The sequence below is a fragment of the Pituophis catenifer genome, unplaced genomic scaffold (genome assembly GCF_029215685.1).
Source record: "Pituophis catenifer annectens isolate HBS135680 unplaced genomic scaffold, rPitCat1.0.hap2 SCAF_15, whole genome shotgun sequence".
Taxonomy (NCBI): Eukaryota; Metazoa; Chordata; class Lepidosauria; order Squamata; family Colubridae; genus Pituophis; species Pituophis catenifer.
This window is the reverse complement of record NW_027256895.1, coordinates 2,744,739-2,757,541: the sequence shown is the minus strand read 5'-3', so window position 1 is coordinate 2,757,541 and position 12,803 is coordinate 2,744,739. Positions and strand designations below refer to the sequence as shown.

Below are 12,803 nucleotides of genomic sequence, written 5' to 3'. Positions count from 1 at the left end.
CTTGGGTAGATACCTCTACATCTTGATGATCCCAAAGTTGGCCATCTCTCCCAGCGTTGCAAGGCCAGTGATAGTGATCTTTTGACCCAACCTCTTTTCTTGCATCGATCTGAGACGGTCACTATTCAGTCAGCCCACCTCTGATTTTGAAACGCTTTACTCAACGGTTACACTTCCTACCGCCACGGGGTTGCGTCCTCCTCGAGGTTATCGCGTAAAACCCGGCTTACCTTTCTGCTGCTCGGGAGGTCGATGAAAGTCAGGTCGCTCCCGGTCAGGACAATCTTGTTGGGTCCTATAAATAGCTGAGCATGCAGAAACTGGCATCTGTGAGAAGCGAGGTGAGCCATTAAAAATATCAGACATGAAACACGCTCACCCATAATTAAAGCACCGTCCCGCAGGACTCCCAAACACCATTCTGGAGGGGAGAATCGTAAGAGGGACCATGTCAAACTCACCGAAGATAGTAAGCCAGGAGAGATCCACCCAGGAACAAGAAAATAACAAGGAGGAAGAGGAAGAAAATGAAGCCACCACCCACACCTAAGAGGAGGAAGAAGAAGGAAAAAGAAACTCGTTTTCTTTGGACTGAGTCCCACTTTTGCTCTGGCCACCAGGATTAAGCCAAGTGGCTGTCCAGTTTCTTCTTTAAAATTACGCTCTTCTCCAGTGTTGACGCACCCACAACTTCTGTTCCCCTGCTTAATTGTCCTCACTGTTAGGAAGTTTCTCTTTAATTCCAGGTTGCGTCTCTCCTTGAGTTCGAACGACTTTATTGCTCTAAGCGTATTTTACGGGAATCTTCCCCAAACTGGCAGATTTTACTTGTAAAAGCCTAGATAGGGCTAAAGACATTTGTGGGGAAGGGGGGAACTTACTCACCGAGAATTTACATAGAGTAAGAGTTGGAGGGGACCTTGGAGGTCTTCTAGTCCAACCCCCTACTCAAGCAAGGGACCCCATAATACTCTTCTGGACAAACGGTTTTTGGCCGGCAGAGTGCTGCTGGAGGCTGGGGAGGCCTAAAACAGGCTGTGCGGGGCCTCGCGAGGCCTCCATGCAGCCTGTTTTTGATTGGCAGAGTGCTGCTGGAGGCCGTGGAGGCCAAAAACGGGCTGTGCGGGGCCTCAAGGGGCCTCGATACGGCCTGCTTTTGGTCAGCAGAGTGCTGCCGGAGGCTGGGGAGGCCTAAAACGGGCTGTCCGGGGGGCTTATGGGGTCTCCGCATGTCCCGTTTTTGGCCAGCAGAGTGCTGCAGGAGGCGGTGGAGGCCAAAAACGGGCTGCGCGGGATCCTCGTGAGGCCTCTGTATGGCCTGTTTTTGGCTGGCAGAGTGCTGCTGGAGCCTAGGGAGGCCTAAAACAGGCTGTGTGGGGCCTCGTGAGGCCTCCATGCTGCCTGTTTTTGGTTGGCAGAGTGCTGCTGGAGGCCATGGAGGCCAAAAACGGGCCTCTGTACAGCCTGCTTTTAGCTGGTAGAGTGCTGCAGGAGGCATCCGTCCTGTCTCTACCCACCCACCCCACCCCACCGCTCCCTGCCCCTCTCCCCCACCAGCCCACGGAGGAGAACTACAATGCTGATCCGGCCCTCGAAGAAATCCAGTTTGACACCCCTGCTCTACCCCGTCTCGCTTGGCTTCCACACTTACCCCCGGTACAAAGGGTGCCACGGTTGAACCAACAACCGGGGTTCGAAGGCGCCTTGGTATTGTAAGGCCAATGGACAGCCTGCCCTATGAAACGCAAGATCCCAGAATCCAGGTCTACTACGTAAGCCGGGTGAAGACGGCTGCCTCTTCCATCCGTGTCCAAGACGATGTACGGGACCTCGGCGCCTCCCTTTTCATCCGCTGACACCGGTTGGCTAAAGCCTTCCAGCTCAAAGTCCCTGGCGTGCTCAGCAATGGTCGTTCCTACCACCCTCTTGCCGGACAGACGAGCGTTCTCCACAGCCTTGGCTAGGAAGTAGATGGAGTTGAAAATGGTGCCGAACAAAGGATGGGCCTGAAAGGAGAAGGAAAAAGAACTAAGCCAAGATTGCACATTGTACTTTTGTGTACATTTACACCAAAGAAGCACGGTGGCGCAGTGGTTAAAGCGCAGTACTTGCAGGCTACTTCTGCTGACTGCCGGCTGCCTGCAATTTGGCAGTTCGAATCTCACCAGGCTCAAGGTTGACTCAGCCTTCCGTCTTTCCAAGGTGGGTAAAATGAGGACCCAGATTGTTGAGGGCAATGTTCTGTCCCCAACCCCACGCACACACACCAACAGACGTTTAGGAGTTAAAGACCAAACCAGCCGGCAAAATCCTTTTCCTTATGATAACGGAACTTGGCAACAACCTAGTGGCTGCCTGCCAAGAGTTTATTATTTACAAAGAGGAGAGTTAACTTCTCCCCACTTCTGATACATCAAAGGAAAGCAGCTCAATAATTACGGAATTAAATCAAGTCCAGAGATACTCCAATAAAGTCTTAAAGCAAAAGTCCGGCAATGCAGAATGGTGTGGAAGCTTTCAGCTTTGTTCGTCACAAGGTTTGACTGGCCATCACGCTCCCTTTTATATCCTGTGGGGTGGGGTCCAGTGACTCAGCCTAATCTCGGGCACGCCCTTTCTTCTGTTGCGCGCGCTTATCTCTGCGACGCTGGCGTGGATCCAGCCAAGACTCATTACCCTCATCACTGTCCATCTGTGGCTGCGTGGACGTGCTTGGCCCCGGCCCTATCTCTTGCCCTTCGGCGGACATCAAAGGCATTGCCAGAGAGGAGGGTCCTGGAGAGGGAGGCCTTGCCAACTCCTCTCCTTCACTCTCGGAACTCTCTCCTGCCGATGACACAGGCTCCGGTAACGGAGCCACAACAGGCAAGAGGCTGACTCTGTAAACCGCTTAGAGAGGGATGGAAAGCGCTGTAAAGCGATAGCTAAGTCTATTGTTATTTGCTTTGTTTCCTACACTCTTGCAAACGTAGAGGTGCCATTTGGGGAGGCAGGAACCTTGTGTCTGAAGGTTCCACAGCAGTTGTGGGTTGCTCCTGGTTCGCACCGGTTCGTAAGAACCGGTAGTAAAAATTTGTAGTAGTTCGGAGAACCGGTAATAACATTGGCTGGCCACGCCCCGAACCGGTCCCCAGCCCGGCCGCCGCTCGCTTACCCCGTCCACCTCATCAGAGGCTTTGTGTTTTTTTTTTAACTTTTAAAAGCATTTTTTCTACAACCTCTTCAGCCAAAAAAAAAAAAAAAATGCCTTTAAAAGCCTCTGACGATCCCAGCTGAGTTGCTGGATCGTCAGAGGCTTTTAAAAGCATTTTTTTTTTCTGCAACCTCTTAAAAGATTGCAGACCGCCTTCTGCCGCCGATAGCCTCCCACCGACCAGTACGCTCCCACAGAGAGGGACTCCTCAGGGTGCCGTCAGCCAGGCAATGTCGGCTGGCGACCCCCAGAGGGAGGGCCTTCTCTGTGGCAGCTCCTGCCCTCTGAAACGATTTGCCCCCGGAAGTACGAAGGATATCAGATCTCTGGGTCTTTCGCCGTGCCCTAAAAACTTTTCTTTTCCATCAAGCAGGGCTGGCGTGAACCCCCCCTTTTTTTTTTAAGCTTTTTAAATTGTCAATGGGTTTTAGTTTGAATGTTTTAAATTTTGGGCCAAAATCATGTAATTCTTTTAAAAATTTTAAATTTTGTATGGGTATGTGTTTTAGTTTTGGCTGTGCACTGCCCTGAGTCCACTAGGAGAAGGGCGGGATGCAAATTGAATAAAATAAAATAAATAATAAATAATAAAAAGATGGAACTAACATTTTGTTAGAATGACACCCCTTTATTGGGGTGTGGTTTACATCATGTATTAATCTTGGTGTAAACAGCCTAATCAAGGAACGATCGAAACCACTCCCACCCACACGGACAGGGCAAACCGCTTGAATAGAAATGGGGAGCAAACCCCGCTCTCTTCTAGCACTGATGATCTTACCTAGTTGGGTCATGAAACGTCTGCGAAAAAACCAGAGGTGGGCATCACATCATTTTACCACCGGTGTTTGCCGTGTACCGAAAATGAGCACGTCCGCCTTTCGCACAGACGCCCGGCCTTCCACGCGTGCGTTTTGCTCACGGACGCGGCTTTCACGCATGCGCGCGGCTTAGAAAATGTGGCTAAATAGAACAGCGTAGTGCCGGGGCGAGGAGGGCGGGCCCCGCAGGTTGCCACGAACCGGTCCAAACCAGCTGAATAACACCACGGAAGAAAACAACCAACCTCAGGGAGCATCAAGGACCCCATAATCCTCTTCCTCCTCCTCCTCTTTTTCCTTCTCCTCCTCCTTCTCCCTGCACTCCACAGACCCTACTCCCTTCTAGCAGTGATAACATTACCTAGTTGGGTCATGAAACGTCGGCAAGAAAACAACCAAGCTCAGAAAGCACCAAGGACCCCACAGACCTCCTCCTCCCCTTCTTCCTCTCCTTCCTCCTCCTCCTCCTCCTCTCCACAAACTCCACTCCCTTCCAGTACTGATGATGTTACCTGTTGTGGCTCCATTACTGGAGCCTGTGTCATCGGCAGGAGAGAACTCCGAGAGTGAAGGGGAGGAGTTGGCAAGGCCTCCCTCTCCAGGACCCTCCTCTCTGGCAATGCCTTCGGTGTCCGCCGAAGGGCAAGAGATAGGGCCGGGGCCAAGCACGTCCACGCAGCCACAGATGGACAGTGATGAGGGTAATGAGTCTTGGCTGGATCCACGCCAGTGTCGCAGAGATAAGCACGTGCAACAGAAGAAAAGGCGTGCCCGAGATTAGGCTGAGTCACTGGACCACACCCCACAGGATATAAAAGGGAGCGTGGTGGCCAGTCAAACCTTGTGACGAACAAAGCTGAAAGCTTCCACGCCATTCTGCATTGCCGGACTTTTTGCTATAGACTTTGCTGGAGTATCTCTGGACTTGATTAACTCCGTAATTATTGAGCTGTTTCTTTTGATGTACCAGAAGCGGGGAGAAGTTATCTCTCCTCTTTGTAAATAATAAACTCTTGGCAGGCAGCCACTAGGTTGTTGACAAGTTCCGTTATCATAAGGAAAAGGATTTTGCCGGCTGGTTTGGTCTTTAACTCCTGAACGTCTGTTGGTGTGTGTGCGTGTAGTTGGGGACAGAACAGTTCCCTAGCTGGGTCATGTAACGTCTGCAAGAAAATAAGCAAGCTCGGAGACCACCGCGGACCCCACCGTCCTCTTCCTCCTCCACCTCCTCCTCCTCTTCTTCCTCTCCTTCCTCCTCCTCCTCCCCGCAAACCTCACTCCCTTCCAGCACTGATGATGTTACCTCGCTGGGTCATGAAACGTCTGTAAGAAAACCTACCCAGCTCAGAGACCGCCATGGACTCTTTTCTTCCTCCTGCTCCTGCTCCTGCTCCTCCTCCTCCTAAACTCCCTTTCCTTCCAGCACTGATGATGTTCCCTAGTTGGGTTAGGAAACGCCTGGATAAAATAACCAAGCTCAAAGAGGACCAAGGATCCTACAGTTGTATCGTCGTCGTCCTCCTCCTCCTCCTCCTCCTCCTCCTCCTCCTCCTCCTCTCCACAAACTCCACTCCCTTCCAGCACTGATGGGTTATGAAACGTCTACAAGAAAATCACCAACTTCAGACAGCACCAAGAACTCCACTGTAAACAGGTAAGTCACCAACTGCAGGTTCGAATCTCGCCAAGGCTCAAGGTTGACTCAGCCTTCCATCCTTTCAAAGGTAGGTGAAATGAGGACCCAGTTTGTGGGGGCAATAAGCTGACTTTGTAGAAATATACAAAAGAATGAAGGCTATTGCTTAACGCATTGTAAGCCGCCCTGAGTCTCCGGAGAAGGCCGGCATATAAATCAAATTAAAAAAAAATAATAGGCCCTAGAAACTCCATTGTAGAAAATCTGGCTTCTCCATCAGAGACCCATCGCGGAGCAAAATCCATGCATACCGTAGGAGGAGGAGTGGCAGAAGATGGAGGCGGAGTCAAAAGAGGCATCAACCTAGAACTCTCTATGTCGCCACCAGCAAGAATAGAATAGAATAGAATAGAATAGAATAGAATAGAATAGAATAGAATAGAATAGAATAGAATAGAATAGAATAGAATAGAATAACAAAGTTGGAAGGGACCTTGGAGGTCTTCTAGTCCAACCCCCTGCCCAGGCAGGAAACCCTCCACCACTTCAGACAAATGGTTATCCAACCTCTTCTTAAAAATTTCCAGTGTTGGGGCATTCACCGAGCAGATTTTCACTGACCTTTTTCTACAGTCGTGGCCAAAATTGTGGAAACCCCTTTGGGGAAAGTGTATTTTTGAGGTTTGATGGCTTAAAAACACCACTTTTTTTTGGGGGGTGGGGGTTCAAGATAATCCTATTTCGCTGCTGGAATGGCCTGGGAATAGCCCAGACCTTCACCCAATTGAAAATCTAGGGAGCCGACTCAAGAAACTGGTTAGCCAGAAGCAACCCAGCAATCAAACCCAGTTCATAGAAGCCATCATTCAATCTTGGTTTCACATGATAACAGCTGCAGGACTCAAAGACTGGGTTCCCTCCATGGGAAGACGTTGTAAGGCTGTAATTCATGTTAAAGATTACCCAACCAAGTATTAACTGACATGGGGATCATTTTTGTAGATCTCCTTTTTTTCTATGGGGATCGTTTTTGTAGATCTCTTTTTTTTCTATGGGGATCGTTTTTGTAGATCTCTTTTTTTTTCTATGGGGATCGTTTTTGTAGATCTCCTTTTTTCCTACGTGTTTCCCTTTTCTTCTTTATACCGTAACTGCTATTCTAAATAGCAAATCCTTCCTAAAAGTGATTGCACTACATTCTCGATTAAATTATCTTTCCGTTGATATATAATTTTATGGTGGGACTCCCAAAACAAAGGGGTGTTATTAGCTAGTTTTAAGAAAATACACTTTTCCCCCAAAAAGGTTTCCACAATTTTGGCCACAGCTGTAATTCCGGATAAGTGCCCGCCATTAGTTGAGAAGATTCCTGTCCATCGGCGTGAGGAGCAATAAATTAAATTTAAATGGCCCTTCAGGTGGGGAGCTGATCTTTTCCACCTGACGTACCTCTTTTGCGACCTTCTGACAATGCCAGATTCACTTAATGACTCTGTTACCAGCTCAATAACTTCAGCAATGGAAATATTGGGTTGAATTGTGGTCGTAAATCGAGGTCTATGTGTATGATCCGGATTCCCACCAACCCTCAACCCCGTTTCTTCCCCCCTTTCAGTTGGGCACCTTCTCCGCGCTGAGTTGTCCGGGAATCTCTTTCGTCTTCTGAGCCTCTTCAAAGACCTGCCGGAAAGAATATTCCGGAGAGTCGATGGTGACGGTGAGCACGGCATCGTACGCCCGGCGTAACTTGAGGTTGTCCTCTAGCACTGTGTAGGCCTCCTTCTGGTAGGGCAGGCTGTAGGTCAGGGCATCGTAGGGGATGAAAATGTAGCTCCCTTGAGTCATGGCCATCTCTTCGGCCTTCTCCAGGAGGAGGCGCTGCTCCTCTCCGCCCAGAAGGACGGAGTGCATGCACATGATGACCGCTGCAGAGGGAAGGGAGGGAGGGAGGGAAGGAGGGAGGAGGAGGAGACATGAACAAGGCGGAGGAGGAGGAATGAAGAGGGAATGAAGGTGGAGGAGGAGGAGGAGAAAGAAGAATGGATAAGGAAAGAGAGGAATGAAAGAGAAGGAGGAAGAAGGAAGAAGTTGAAGAAGGAAGAGGAAAGGAGGAGGGATGAAAGAGAAGGAGGAGGAGGAGGACAAAGAAGAATGGATAAGGAAGGAGAGGAATGAAAGAGAAGGAGGAAGAAGTTGAAGAGGAAAGGAGGAGGAGGATGGAGGAGGAGAGGAGGAGGAGGCAGGAAGGAGGAGGAAGAGGAGAATGAAGGAGGAGGAGAAGGAATGAAGGAGGAGAGGAGGAGAGGAGGAGGCGACATGGAGGAGGGAGAAGGAGGAGGAGGAAGAGGAGGAATGAAGGAGAAGGAATGGAGGAATGGAGAAGAAGGAGGAGGAGGAGGAGAAAGAAGAATGGATAAGGAAGGAGAGGAATGAAAGAGAAGGAGGAAGAAGTTGAAGAGGAAAGGAGGAGGAGGATGGAGGAGGAGAGGAGGAGGAGGCAGGAAGGAGGAGGAAGAGGAGAATGAAGGAGGAGGAGGAGAAGGAATGAAGGAGGAGAGGAGGAGGAGACAGGAGGGAGAATGAAGGAGGAGGAGGAAGAGGAGGAATGAAGGAGGAGGAAGAGAAGACATGGAGGAGGAGGAGGAGGAATGAAGGAGAAGGAGGAGGAATGAAGAGGAATGAAGGTGGAGGAGGAGAAGACATGAACAAGGAGGAGGAATGAAGGAGGAGGAGTAAGAAGAATGGATAAGGAAAGAGAGGAATGAAAGAGAAGGAGGAAGAAGGAAGAAGTTGAAGAAGGAAGAAGAAAGGGGGAGGATGAAGGGGGAGGAGAAGGCATGAAAGAGGAGGAGGAATGGAGGAGGAGGAGGAGGAGAAGACATGGAGGAGGAGGAGGAGGAGGAGGAATGAAGGAGGAGGAGGATAAGGAGGAGAAGACATGGAGGAGGAGGAGGAGGAATGAAGGCGGAATGAAGGAAAAGGACAAAGAGAAGGAATAGACCAAAAAAAGGGGAAGAAGGTGAAGAGAATTGAGAGTTTATCAAAGTCGACCCTGAATTGTTGGCAATGATAAAGAAAAGAGCCCACCATGTCCAGCTGAGGGAGCCCATCCATGCCAACCCAAGTTCCGAAGCCCCACCAGGTCCCTTTCAACTTCTGAGATGCCACCAGACCTTTGATCAGGAGCTCCAGAAAGTCCCAAGATGTGCTTGACACACATGCGATTGCCCCCAGGCAACACTTTCCCACTCCTGGCTCCTCAAAGCCCTCCAGAGAAACCCTCCCCAAATAATTGGACCGCCTCCTCTTCCTCTCCACAAACCCCACTCCCTTCTAGCACTGATGGTGTTAGCTGGATGGGTCATGAAACGTCTGCAAGAAAACCACCCAGCTCAGAGAGCACTAAGGACCCGCAGACACAGACTTCAGAGGATCATTAGAACTGCAAAAAAAAAAAATGGCTACCCACCTGCCTTCCATTGAGGACCTATATACTGCACCACAAATAAAGCTATATAGCACCACAATAAAGGGTACAGTCACCATGTGCTTTACTGCTTAACTGCTCAAGTGTAACAGGAAACAGGAAACTCTACTTAGTACAAAAGAACATAGAGATAAAAAAAAATATTGCTACTAACCTGCCTTCCATTGAGGACCTATATACTGCACGAGTCAAAAAGAGGGCTGTGAAAATATCTACCGACTCCTCGCATCCTGGACATAAACTATTTCAACCCCTACCCTCAAAACGACGCTATAGAGCACTGCACACCAGAACAACTAGCTAGACACAAGGACAGTTTTTACCCCAACGCCATCACTCTGCTAAACAAATAATTCCCTCAACACTTTAAAACTATTTACTAAGTCTGCACTACTATTAATCTTCTCATCGTTCCCACCACCTATCTCCTTCCACTAATGACTGCATGACTGTAATTTTGTTGCTTGTATCCTTACGATTTATATTGATATTATTTCCTGATTGCTTATTTGTACCCTACGACTATCATTAAGTGTTGTACCTTATGATTCTTGACGAACATATCTTTTCTTTTATGTACACTGAGAGCCTATGCACCAAGACAAATTCCTTGTGTGTCCAATCACACTTGGCCAATAAAAAATTCTATTCTATTCTATTCTTTGCTGGTGGAGTTAAATATTGGGCTGTTCAACCATGTCTTGGAGAGAAGTTCTCCTGACCAAGAAAGAAGCTGCATGAACATGTGGCTGAGTCACATGGCATGATCCTTGTCATATAAACCAACATTTATAGAGTCCCAGAGTCAGACAGGATCTCTGCAGCCACCACGTTCAATCCCATCAATCCTGAAATTCAAATCACATGTTCGTTTTATCTTTGAAGCAGGGGCGGGATTCAAAAATTTTAGCAATCGGTTCTCTGCCCAGCTGCTGGGTAGGCGTGGCCATGGTGGGCATAGCCCAGGGGTGGGTTCTACTTACGTTTACTACCAGTTCAGATCGCCGATGACGACATCCGGGGCGGGGGGCGGGGTTTCCCGCCGGTTTTTCTACCCGTTCTTGTGAACCGATCCGAACCGGGGGCAACCCACCACTGGTGTGGCCTTCTCGGCCTCCTGCACCACAGCGGGAGGGGGGGCGTTTTCACCCTCCCCACGCTCCGGAGGTGTCAGCACGTCAAGATGCATTTATCCTAGTGCTGACATGAGAAGGAGAATGCAAGTGTCTGCAACGGGACGGTTGCCTTTCACCTACTTATTTTAGCTGGAGATAATGTCCCCTAGGAGATGGATGGGAGAGGGGAAATTCTTTGAATTGGAGCAGTAGATTAGGGGTGAATGATTGGGAAGATGGCCAATGAATGCAGAGGAGTGGGGGAAGGAAGAGGAGGGATTTTGGGCCAGCACATCAGTGCTGGCTGCATGGAGTCAGTGTAAAAGTTGCCGTGCTAAATAAAATGAAAGTTTGTTTCAAAAAGGACTTTGTTTGAGACGCAATTTATTTGAAGACCGACTGAAAACCTGACAGGAAGTTTCCTTTGAGCCTCCGGGAGGGTGAAAACGGCCTCTCCTGGGCTCTGGAGGCCCTCCGGAGGCAAGAAACAGGCTTGTTTCCAAACTTCCGGAACTTTCTGGAGGCTTGTTTTTAGCCCTCCCCGAGCCTCTGCGCAGGCACTGCACTTATCTGGCATCCAAAACGGGCCATGTGGGGACTCCTGGGAGGGGTGGGGAGGAGTGGGCGGGGCCAACCAGTCCTTGCAACTACCGGTGCGGCAAACCAGATGTAAAATTAAGCATCCGGTTGGCCCGAAGCGGTCCGAACTGGCTGAATCACACCCCTGCTTTGAAGGCTTCAAACCCAGGGGAAGTGATCACTTCCTGGGTCAGTGGCTCCATTGTCCAACTTCTCCTATTACGAAGAAGGTGCTTTCCTCTCATGGTCTCCTAGAATCAGCTTTGGATCTAGGAAAAGAGGCTTTCAATATCTCTTTTTTTGGTGATAATTTTTGGAGAAAATGAGAAGCTTGAACCGTCCAAGCCAAGCTGGAAGTGAAGAAGCCATCATGGTGGACTTCTTCACCTCAGAAAGAAGAATGAAAGGTAGGTTTCAATCTTCTTCCTGTGGTAGTTTTTGGAGCAAATGGAGAAGCTTGAACTGTCCAAGCCAAGCCAGAAGCGAAGAAATCACCATGGTTGACTTCTTCACCTCAGAAGAAAGAATGCAAGGTACATTTCAATCTTCTTTCTGTGATCATTTTTGGAGTACGTGAGGAACTTGAATCATCTAAATCAATGGTGGACTTCTTCACCTCAGAAGGAAGAATGAAAGGTAGGTTTCAATCTTCTTTCTCTGGTCTTTTTTTGAGTAAATGAGAAGCTTGAACCATCCAAGAAGTGAAGACACTACCATGGTGGGCGTCTACATCTCAGAAGGAACCATAAGGTGACCTGCAGCCCTTTCTCCTAAGACAGACTCCATATCTTTCAAACCTAGGGTTTAACCCCCTTATGTTAGATCTCGCATGGGGAACATCTGCCCATTGCAACCATACCTCGTATATTGTTGGCCTTCTTGATCTTTTGAAGGGCTTCCTCCACCTCACTCGGGTCATCATCCATGGTGGCCATTACGGTAACGGGCAGGCCGAAGTTCCTCAACGAGTCGGCTAGGCCTTGCCCCACTTGGACCCAGAGGTCTTCTTTAGAGGCGATCACAGCCAGGTGAGCCCACTGGAAGTGCTTAAGGACAGTGTAGAGCACAACGGAGGCCTGAGGTAACGGCCGCACGAAAGTCCCAAAACGGCCAACCTCAGCGTCATCCGTCAAGCAAGCCCAGGAGACGATGGGCTTGTTCCAAGTTTTACCCAGCATCCCAGCTGCCTGACAGGCCGTCGGGTTAACCGGGCCTACGAAACCAGAGGCGTAATATTCCGCGTTGACTAAGGCCACGAGGGCCTTGGAAGTCTGGCAGTCTTCGTTGACGAGGACGTAATCAAACCAGTATCCCTTGTTTAAGGTTGGGTCCTTGTTGATCCGACTAACAGCCAACTTGGCCGCTGCGTCGGGGTAGGCTTGGGCGTAGATGGAGTCACACTTCCAGGGACCTATCACCCCAACTTTGAAGGTAGTTGCGTGGATGGTGAGAGGAAGGCGAAGAACCAGAGGCCAGAAGAGAAGGTGCCACCAAGGAGGCCCTCTATAGTAGGTCCACCTCGGATGGTTGGAGAGCCAAAGCAGGAAACCCATCCAAATTCGGGTCATGTTAGTCGTCGTGGATTTAGCAAGCGATCTGGCGGAGTGGCAAGGAAGGGAAATTGGAGAAGGCACCAAACTTCAGTTCCTCAGGGACCAAGTCCAGAAATCTTTGGGCCCATCTCCTGCCATCAACTTGATCAAGGGTGGCTCTTCACCGTCAAACGAGGGAGAGAGGAAGGGAAGGGAAGAAGGAAGGAGAAAAAGAAAGAGGAGCATGAGAGCAGGCTGGAGAAGAATTCAGAATTCCTCCTGGCTTTTCCTACACTTGCAACTAATTTGATGATATTTGTTCTGCCCCAGCTACGGACCTCAAAGAACACAGCACACACAAAGTCTGTACAAACCTTAGTTTACTAAATTAAATCAGTCTTTTTCAAACAAAGGCTGTTAATTAACTTTCTTAACAGCCT

General features: G+C 49.4%; 1 protein-coding gene across 1 annotated transcript in view; it reads right to left on the bottom strand.

Moving 5' to 3' along the window:
- GUCY2D (guanylate cyclase 2D, retinal) overlaps nucleotides 1-12,502 on the bottom strand; it is a 42,086-nt gene extending 29,584 nt beyond the window's left edge. Inside the window, exons 1-5 of the mRNA XM_070954312.1 lie at nucleotides 11,691-12,502; nucleotides 7,274-7,575; nucleotides 1,652-2,006; nucleotides 462-546; nucleotides 231-327 (exon numbers count right to left, since the gene is read on the bottom strand). Coding sequence (XP_070810413.1) covers nucleotides 231-327; nucleotides 462-546; nucleotides 1,652-2,006; nucleotides 7,274-7,575; nucleotides 11,691-12,399 — 1,548 coding nt within the window. The 5' untranslated portion in view covers nucleotides 12,400-12,502. The remainder of the gene's footprint in view (nucleotides 1-230; nucleotides 328-461; nucleotides 547-1,651; nucleotides 2,007-7,273; nucleotides 7,576-11,690) is intronic.
- Between the last annotated feature and the right edge of the window lie 301 nt (nucleotides 12,503-12,803).